The 9778-nt window shown below is 46.5% G+C and overlaps 1 protein-coding gene across 1 annotated transcript in view; it reads left to right on the forward strand.

The window, feature by feature from the left end:
* Nucleotides 1-9778, forward strand: part of POLR1A (RNA polymerase I subunit A) — a 65228-nt gene that overhangs the window by 38595 nt on the left and 16855 nt on the right. Inside the window, exons 23-28 of the mRNA XM_019552564.1 lie at nt 406-571; nt 2446-2667; nt 4087-4301; nt 5785-5952; nt 7732-7867; nt 9106-9263. Coding sequence (XP_019408109.1) covers nt 406-571; nt 2446-2667; nt 4087-4301; nt 5785-5952; nt 7732-7867; nt 9106-9263 — 1065 coding nt within the window. The remainder of the gene's footprint in view (nt 1-405; nt 572-2445; nt 2668-4086; nt 4302-5784; nt 5953-7731; nt 7868-9105; nt 9264-9778) is intronic.

Below are 9778 nucleotides of genomic sequence, written 5' to 3' on the forward strand. Positions count from 1 at the left end.
CTTGCTGCAGTCTTTCCCTCCCTACTAGTGTGCTCACCTCACCCCAAACTTCGGTGGTGGTGATCTTGGTGGTCTGATTTCTGTTCTTGCAGGATGTGCATCTGCATCTGTCAAAATCCCTTTACCTTTAGCACAGAAGGCAAGAGTCAAATAGGTATGGAATGAGCTGCTCCCTTCTCCAAGATCCCTTCAGTTTTCATTCAGTGCCTATCAGAGGGAGCAGTGTGTAGAAAGCTTGCATTGTTAATCATTCATGCTGTTTGCTCTGTGACAATGTAACAGTCACTCTCTAGAACTTATCATCCCTGAAATGTATTAAAAACACTGCTTTGAGTAACATTTCAGGCTGAAAATCTGTAGTGAACTAGTTGGTTTATAATACCTGACAGCACTGTTTTTTTGCAGGTGTATCATTAAGCATTTGGAAGGGCTGGTGGTTCAATATGATCTAACTGTGCGGGACAGCGATGGCAGTGTGGTGCAGTTCCTGTATGGTGAAGATGGGCTTGATATTCCAAAGACTCCGTTCCTGCAACCCAAGCAGTTTCCTTTCATTGCAGATAACTATGAGGTACAGCACAAAGATGTTGCACTTAAGTGGGCAAAAGGAAAACTATTGCCTGCTAATAATTTAGTGGCATAATTGTTCCTAGGACACCATCTGAGAACATGCCTTTTCTATCTCTACTAGAATAGCTTTTATTTTCATAGCTTAGTCAAAATATGGGAGTGTGTCTTAATACTGGAATATTTTAGCCATGGTCTGATTTTCAGTGGAGCTTCAGGCATCCACATATCTCCTGCCCTCCCCTTTAACAGCTACAGTTCATATGAATCCACTGTTGCTTCACTGTGCAGCCTCACCAGAGCCAATCACTTCCCTATAGAATAAGTTGTTACAGGAACTAAAGATTTTGTAGGCAAGCATATGCCATTTTCAGCTCTACTCTGTATTTTTCAGTTGGGCAGTAGGACTTGTCCTGTGGATACTTAGAGGATGTAAGGGCATAAGCAGTGCCATAATGCATTAGACCAATGATCCATCTAGCCTAGTATCCTGTTTCTGACAGTGACAGCAGCATATGCTTTGGAGCAGGGGTGCTCAACCTTCAGGCTGCAGACCAAATGTGGCCTGTGGAGCCACTGCATGTGGCCCACAGGGCTTCCTACAGGTCAGGAAATTTGGGAGCCACCCTCTCCCCTACCAGATTCCCAAACCTCAAGCCCCATGTGGTTGGTCGGGTCCAGGCCTGGGTGTGATACCCTTTTCATGCGCAGCCAGACCAACCCTTCCCCCCACCCCCCCTCCCCAGCTTCTGGATTGGCACCAGGTCATGCCCCCTTCCCTCCCTGTGGTGCTGGGTTGGGACTGGGCCATGCTTCCTTCCTCCCAGGACTGGGCCATGCCTCCTTCCCTTCCTTTGGGGCTGGTCCATGCCTCCTTCCCCATGGGGCAGGTTGGAACCTGGCCCCGCCCCCCTCACATACAGGGCCAGGTCACATCCCCTTCTTCTCCGTGGGGCCAGGTCAAGCTTTTGTCCCCTGCAGGGCTGTGTTGATACTGACCTGCCCTCTGCCCCCTTCCACATGGTCAGGTGGTGCCCACTGTGCCTGTCTGGGCACTGGATTGGGAACACTGGCTGGATCCGAACTGTAGACAGACTGGGCACTGCCAGTTTTTGTTCGCCAAGCAGAAAGGTTGAGCACCACTGCTTTAAAGGGAGAGCGTATGAACACTGGTAAAGTTATACCTGGAATACTGTGTCCAGTTTTAGGCCCCACGCTTAAAGAAAGGTGTAGACAGATTGGGAAGTGTCCGTTGCAGAGCAACACAAATGATGAGAGCCCTGACTTAGGACTGAGGAAAAGCTAAAAGAATTTGAACTATTTGGAGAAGAAAAGGTGGGGGATCTGATAACGGATGTATAATCACTGTTTAGGGTTTTGAAAGAGGATGGAGTTAGCTTTTTCTCCTTGGCTGTAGGGGACAGAACTAGGAGCAATGGCCTCAAGTTTCAGCAGAAGAAATTTTAGGTGGGAGACTAGGAAAAACTGTTGGACTATGAAGGTGATCAAGCATTGAAACAGGGTACTTGGAGAAACTGGAATCTCCTTTCCTGGAAATTTTCAAGGGGAGGTTAGACAGACATTTGGCTGGTCTGGTTTAGTGAGGGACAGTCCTGCCTTGAGCAGGGGACTGGACTATTTGACCCTTTGTGAGGTCCCTTCCAGTCCTACTTTCCTATGATCCTATAATCCTATGAACAGGGTGTGTTTAGAATAATACATCCACTGTCATACCCTCCTTGGCATCCACTGTTGCTGCTTTAGGTTTGTCATAGGATACATCCCTTGACTGTTCTGCTTAATAGCTATTAATAGAGCTCCATTAATTGTTAATCAAGCTCCATGAATTTGTCTAATTTGCCTTGGGTCTATTCCTAGGTGATAGAGAAGACTAAGCATTTGGATGAAGCTTTATCCAGGATGGATCCTCATCAAGCAAGTCAACAGTTCAGAGCCATCAAAAAGTGGCAAGCCAAGCACCAAGGCTCTTTGGCAAGGGAAGGAGCCTTCCTGCTCTTCACACGGAAAAAAATGGCAAGTTTAAGAGAACAGATCTCTGAAGGGGAGACCAAAAATGGCAGAAGTCCTGCCACTCAGCAGGTAATATGAAAAGCAACAGAACTGCTCAAACACAGGGCTCAATAATAATTAAAAAATGCTTTTTTGTAAATTAGTATCCTTTTTCCCAGCGCATTCACAAGCTGCTGAAATGTAGGTGCTTTTTGAGGTAGACTGTCCTCCTAGTGCAGCAGCCACCTAAGCTGCTGACAGATTTGAGGGGGAAAAATGGCACTTTACTTTCAGCTCAGTGCACCTCTGCACCAAGCACAGCACATGCCCAGAAGAAGAACCACATCAGTTTGACCTGGCTTGCGCAGCACCTGTATAGATCATGTTCTTCAGCAGGGCTTTTTGGTGCTTTTATCTAATAGCTGATTAGCTATACAGGTGCTGGGCAATCTGGGTCAAACTAACGTGTTCTTTGGTTTGGTTTGTTTTCCCACGTCTGTCAGTGCCTCTAGTGTCTGTGGGAGGAAAGGCCAAGAACTCAGGTAAAACTGCTCTTACCAAAAAGTCACCAGATCTTTAACATTCCCACAGAGTAGATCCCCTCTGAAAGACTAACACGTAGCCAGCCTGGATGGAAGCCCGTTTACATGGAAGGGCTGTGGCTGACCTGTCTGGCATTTCAAGCATTATAGCAATTTAAAACCAGCACATTAACCATTCTCCATGAGCTTCTAATTAAGAGCCTATGTATAGGCACGGGATGTAAACAGGTGCAACTCTGCTAACCTCACTGATACCTGTCACGTTCAAACAAGGCAGAGTTAGTTCTGCTGTGACTGCTTTCTTGTTCTGAATGAAAGTTCTCTAAATTTCATTTTGTTTGGTGTACTTTAGCTCCTGTAGCTCAGATGGATGAATCTATTATGCGTTTCGGTATTGGTTTGTACATGTACTTTAAAGTTAATATTAGTAATAATTCCAATAACTTTGAGAACAATGAGTCTACGTATAATGTAAAGCTTAAGATGTAATATTCCTTACTCCTGGCCAAATTTATACCTGGTTTGAGTCCATGGAAGGCAAGGGAATTGTCCTGTCCTCCCTGCTCCAGTTATAATTGAAAGAGGTTATTTTTCACTTTGTCCTAAAATAGCTACAGGAAGTCGGTGCATACTATTAAACAATTGGGCATTCACTTTCAGAGGTGGCAGCATTTTGCCAGTGGGTGACGTGACTGGTATACATCTGCTGTATCTATGCTAAGCTGGTGTCATGTTTAAAGGTCTTTTGGGGTCAAATGCACAATGTATAAAAGATCCCGATGATGTAGAAAGGCTTTGTTAACTGCACGACTGTGCTATGCATGTGCCATCTGGTGCTGTCTTGCTGTTACACTAGTAATCTTTTTCCAGTCTCAGTGGTTTGATGTACAACTGGAAAAATGTTCCTTGTGTTTTAGTCTTATGATGGATAAACTAGGGCTTCCTTAACATTTGCTCTTAATTTCAGTTACTGAGCATGTGGTATGAACTGGATGAGAAGAAACGGAGAAAATATTTAAAGAAGACCTCCAAATGTCCTGATCCCAGCTTTGCCGTCTGGCGTCCAGATATTCATTTTGCCTCTGTTTCAGAAACATTTGAAGTGGCAGTAGAGAATTACATCAGGGAATGGGAAGCTCAGAACAACAGCAACTATGTAAAATCAGAGCTTTCTTATGATAGGTAATTTCTTGTTACTTGTTTACAACTGTATGTGCACACGTGCAAAAAAAAAAATCATTTGGGTCCAGGTTTGTACTGAAAAAAATACTCCCTTGGTTCTCTCTGTCCTGGATTTTGTGAAATTAGTGAGTCTCAGCATGGTTATTTGGAGACAAGTGTGCCTAGCACAAAACTATTAGCATAATTGATACCTTTGATAGTACTCTCAGACAACAGATACACTTTTTCTTTAGAGTTGGTATCTCTAAAGTAATTGTAACAAAGTATATTTCTGTTTGGTGACTAGAAGGTTGACAATCCAGCACCATTTGCAAATACTGAATTACTAATTATTTGTGTTAATCAGATGAATTGAGTAGCATTTTTAGGTTGTTTCCTGCACTTGTACCAACTAGTTAGTCCTGGATCCCAAGAGAGCTGCCGTTTTGATTAAGGGTAGTGGGAAGTGGCTCTCAATCTTCTTGTGCTGTTCTAGTGTTGCATGTGTATATATAATACTTTAACGCTATAAAAAAACCCTCACACTTATTCTCATGGCATCTCAGTGAGGTAGCTAAGAATAGCAAGTAGAAATAAACATATCTTCACTTTACAAAGAGTGTGACTTGCTCACCGGCTCTCAGTTCTGTGCTCAGACTAGCAAGCTGTCTTTCAGGTTTTAACAGTGATGTAGTGACCTCCTGTGCAAAAATAATCCTTTTCTGACCTACAGAATTCTGCTAAGCCAGGGGTGGGCAAAATGGCTGACTTGGCCAATAGCCAGACTTCATTTCCCAGCAGCCCCTGCAAACATGGCTGGGGCTGGTCTCCATGGAGACTGCAGCCCCACCTGCATGGGAAAGCTCAAGGCAGGGGTTGCCATGGAAACCAGCCTCAGCCATACTGGCAGCATGTGAGGCAGAGCCTGCAGGGCAGGGAGCTGCTCCAGAGCTGCTGGGATCTTTCAAGGGGGGCAGCTTGCTCCAGAGCCAGGGCAGAGCTGCGATCTGTAGCCTGCGTGCTCCAGGTGGAGGCGTGCAGGCAGGGGATCATGGCTGTGCCCCGGCTCCACACCAGGCTGTCACTACTGCAAGGAGCCGGGGCAGAGGCATGATCCCCTGCTTGTGTGCCCCTGCCTGGAGCACATAGGCTACGGATCACGGCTTTCCCTGGCTCTGGAGCAAGCTGCCCCATCGCAAGATCCCAGCAGCTCTGGAGCAGCCCCTTGCCCTGCTCTGCCATGTGCCCTGCCAGCAGGGCTGGGGCTGGTCTCCATGGCAACCCCAGCCTTGAACTTTCCCACACAGCTGGGGCTGAGGTCTCTAGGGAGACCAGCCCCGGCCACGTGTAAGGGAGACTGGGAAATGGAGTTCACTGCTGACCACATTTGGCCCGAGGGCTGGACTTGGCCCGTCCCTGTACAGAGGAGAGCAGTGCCTCAATCTTGTATTGAGTTCGTGTTCTACTAACCCTTTATGTGTCATCATCCCCGATCGTTCTTTAGACTGAAGAACTTGCTGTATTTAAAGTGGCAGCGATCCCTGTGTGACCCAGGAGAAGCTGTGGGCCTACTTGCCGCTCAAAGCATTGGGGAGCCTTCTACACAGATGACTCTGAACACCTTTCATTTTGCTGGCAGAGGTGAAATGAATGTCACTCTGGGTATCCCAAGGTAAGAAACATATATACTCAAAGGGGCTGTTAACTCACTTGACAGTTATAATACCCATTAATATTATAGAAAATTGCATGTCTAAACTGAAAGCAGAGTGATCCTTCAGGGGTTACCTGATGCCTGAGTTTTGGAAAAGCAGGAGTTTTTAAATGTAATTTAAGCAAAGATGCTTAAGGCCATTTATCTCTTTGCTTGAGATAAATGACCTTGGGGTGTGGGGGTGTCTTTCCTAATCTCAGATGAAGTACGGTGAACAGCCTAGTTTATTTGGTATTTAGTCAGTATGGTATTTTGACATGATTTCAGGCTTTTGTCCAGCTGAAAGGTGTAAATCCAGGTCAGCAACCCCTGGCACACATGCCATTAATGGCACGTGGAGACATTTTTCCCAGCAAAGTAAATTGTTTAAATTTTTTTTTAAGTTGCTGGCGTGCTGAGTGCTGGAGTAGGGTCTGTGTGGTATGGGGGGAGGTGCCGTGGGCAAACCAGCCTGGTTGGGCCCTTAGGAAGGCGGGGGCTGGGTGGGAAGTGGGGGCTGCCCTGGGGCTCTGCGGGCTCAAGCTGCGGTGGGCGTGCAGGCGGGAGTGCCTAGCGGTACCCATGGTGAAGCCTGGCCCGTCCTCCACAGTTCTGTAGGGATGGGCCGCAGCCACCCTGCACACAAGGCAATGCTATCTGGCTGGGGCAGGACTCCAGGCTTGGTGGGGCTTCCCTCCTCAGGATCGGCCTCCCTGCACACTAGGCGTAGTGCAAGCAGGGCAGAGCTGTCCCTGGTGCAAAGGCCTGGCTGCGGGAACCCGCTGGACCCTGGGAACAGCTATCACATCTGCCCCAACCTGCCTGGGCCCCAGCCTTGCCTACCTACAGCTCCCCTCAAGGGGCCAGGGCTGGGACTGGCACTGCACAGAGCTGCTGGACTGAAGGTTCCCAGCTGGCTCGGCCCTGGGCACTGGCTGCAGCTCCCACTCACGCTGTACCCGGCACGCACAGAGGCCAAGCAGGGAGCACCCTGACCCCAGAGTCCTGCCCCAGCCAGGCAGCGCCCCTTCATGGGCAGGCTGGTTGTGCCTCATTCCTGCAGAGCTGCATAGGCTGGCTGGGCCCCACCTCCAGTGCTGCTGGGTCCCCCCCGCTGTGGCTTGAGTCAGCAGAGCCCTGGGGCAGCCCCCACTCCCTGCCTGACCCCCACTCTCCTCCAGCTGCAGCCTTCCCAAGGGCCTGGGCAGGCCAGCTTGCCTGTGGTGACTCCCTGGTGCCTCCTGCTCCTCTCTCCCTCTTCCCCCTCTCATCACAACATGCTTTACAAGGAAAAAAATATCACAAGTACAAAGACAGTACATGAAGTTTTATTTATTGTCACCAGGTTTACAATTTTTGGAAAACCTGCCATTTACTGTTTTAAAAAAAAGGCAACGTTTTTGATGATTAACTGTATTAAATATGCAGTGCATCCTGCCATGTACCCCCCTCAGCTTTTGTTTTTGTGGCATGCCAGCACTCTGGCACCTTACAAGGTAGACATTATGGTTTTTCCGGCACTCCGGCCAAAAAACATTGCCTGCCCCTGGTGTAGGTAATGTGTCCGGTATTTAGCTGATGGAGAACTGAAGACCAAACCCAAACTGGACAGATAGTACATGTCATGGCTTTTAGATGCATCCTGATTAGCAGGAACCTGTACAGAGACTTTCATGCAACTTCTGTGAAATGAGTTGTATTCCTGTTTGGTTGTATGATGAATTTATAGCTTAATTTTCAACTATTTTTCTCTAAAAGGTTACGAGAGATCCTGATGGTAGCCAGTGCAAAGATTAAAACACCAATGATGAGTGTGCCTGTGCTCAATACTAAGAAAGCTCAAAAGAGGGTGAAAAGACTTAAGAAACAGCTTACAAGAGTATACCTAGCTGATGTAAGTCTCCATTATGTATATTCTTTGACTTGGTAGCCTTTTCACCTTTTTTAAAAGATAACACCTGCTTTGCAATATCAGACTGAGATTAGCCACTGAACTTCTCTTATATCCTTGAGTGAGCTTGAGATAGGTTGAATGGGGAGGAGGGATGAATGGCTAGAAATTGGTGTTTGGAGTTTAAGGTCCTTTCATGACTTATTCCTTATGAATTTATAGTTGGGGAATTATGTAAGAGGCAAGGATTTTTTGGTATAATATCTTTTATTGGACTGGCTGTATTGTTGGGATAAAGTTAGACAAGCTTTTGATTACAAAGCATTTTTATTTAGGTGTGAGGAGACCTAAAGAGACACCATCTCAAGAGAGAAATAAAAATAGCACACCCAAAATCCTTGCCTCCCATTTAACTCTGAATAACTAGAGCATTGAGAAGGGGGTTTGTTTTAACTATGTCTATATAAGGCAAGATGTATTTAAATTCAGAGTAGCTTGAATAAGAGCTTTGTTGTAGCCAAAAGGCTGGCTTATGGCTAGAGGGAAAGGGTAAGGGTTTATAGCAGTGTATCAATGATGAGGGATCTCTGAAGCAGCCTGCCCTAACCTTGCCACCAGCTCATTTAGTGACTCTCCAGATTTGCAGATTCCTTTCATATCTTCATCCCTTAGGAAATGAGTTCATCTTATTTGTGTTTGACATGCATTTTAGGGACTAGTTGTTTTTCTAAGGGCTTTCCTAAGCTTCTAGGGTTTGCTTTGCTGGGAAGGAGGGAAGTATGTAGCACCTGGGAGAATATGGAGCCTGATTATTAAAATCTGATCTCTTTTATATCACCTTCTTCCATCTGGTTCCTGTGTGGTGTTGCATGTCCTGCCTTCTGACTGAGGAAGGAGGAAAGCCAAGTATAGCTATGTGCTGAGCGGCTTGACCTGTTCAGTGACCCTTACAAACTGTCCATCCATTGGGAGAGGGGTGTGGGGGGGGGAGGGGCTTTTGTGAATCATTAGGGGGAACAGGGAAGATGATCAAGTTTCTCTCAGAAGATATCAGTGCTTATGCTCATCACTGGGGCTAAGTGAGCTACAGGAAATGATGTACCAAGTTGTAGTTCCGTGCATGCTTGTGCAGAGTAGGAAGCACAGGGTGTATATGCAACTCCTGTGTCTCCTATGAAATGAAACCCTGGGGAGGGGTTGAAATGTGTCGGGTCTTGGAACCAAACTTGCTCCTGTTCTAGGTCTTGCAGAACATTAAAATTGACGAGTCTCTGTGCATAGAGGACAAACAGAGCAAGTATCGCCGCTACCAAATCAGATTTCACTTCCTGCCGTATGAAAGCTATCGGGAGGAGAAGTGTTTGAAGCCAAGGGATATCTTACACTTCATGGAGACCAGGTGAGTCCATTCTGAAATCCCTCCAGAGCTCAGTCTTCAGACTCTGTAAGAGGAGTGAATGATGAGTCATCCTGGCCTGCTCTCCGCTGCTGCTCGTGACTCCCAGTTTGATGCAGTCACGAAGGGGTTGTTGCTGTGAACATCCATGCAGCTTCTCACAGGCAGTTGAAAGGATTTAAGAAGGAATGGCTGATGAGATCTGCAGACTTGTAACAATACCTAGTTACAGGCTGTATCAAAATTTCCCCCTCTTCTCCATTGACATCTCCAAAGAAAAATCTGCATCATCAACTCACCCTGGCATGGTTTGTGTTGGCTGTTGCCAACAGAATCCTTGAATTGTAAAGTATCTCATGATTCTGTCCAAATACGAACTTTGTCCAGCTGATGATATTCTGAGAGAGGCTGTTTTTTCATTAGTTGTTTTCAGATCTTGTGTGGCTGACAGCACATTGTTTCATCAATGAGACTCACCCCTTTCATTAGATTTCACATATGTAGTTAAAAAAAAAAAA

Source organism: Crocodylus porosus, unplaced genomic scaffold (assembly GCF_001723895.1).
Source record: "Crocodylus porosus isolate Cpor-Errol unplaced genomic scaffold, CroPor_comp1, whole genome shotgun sequence".
NCBI classification, from domain to species: domain Eukaryota; kingdom Metazoa; phylum Chordata; order Crocodylia; family Crocodylidae; genus Crocodylus; species Crocodylus porosus.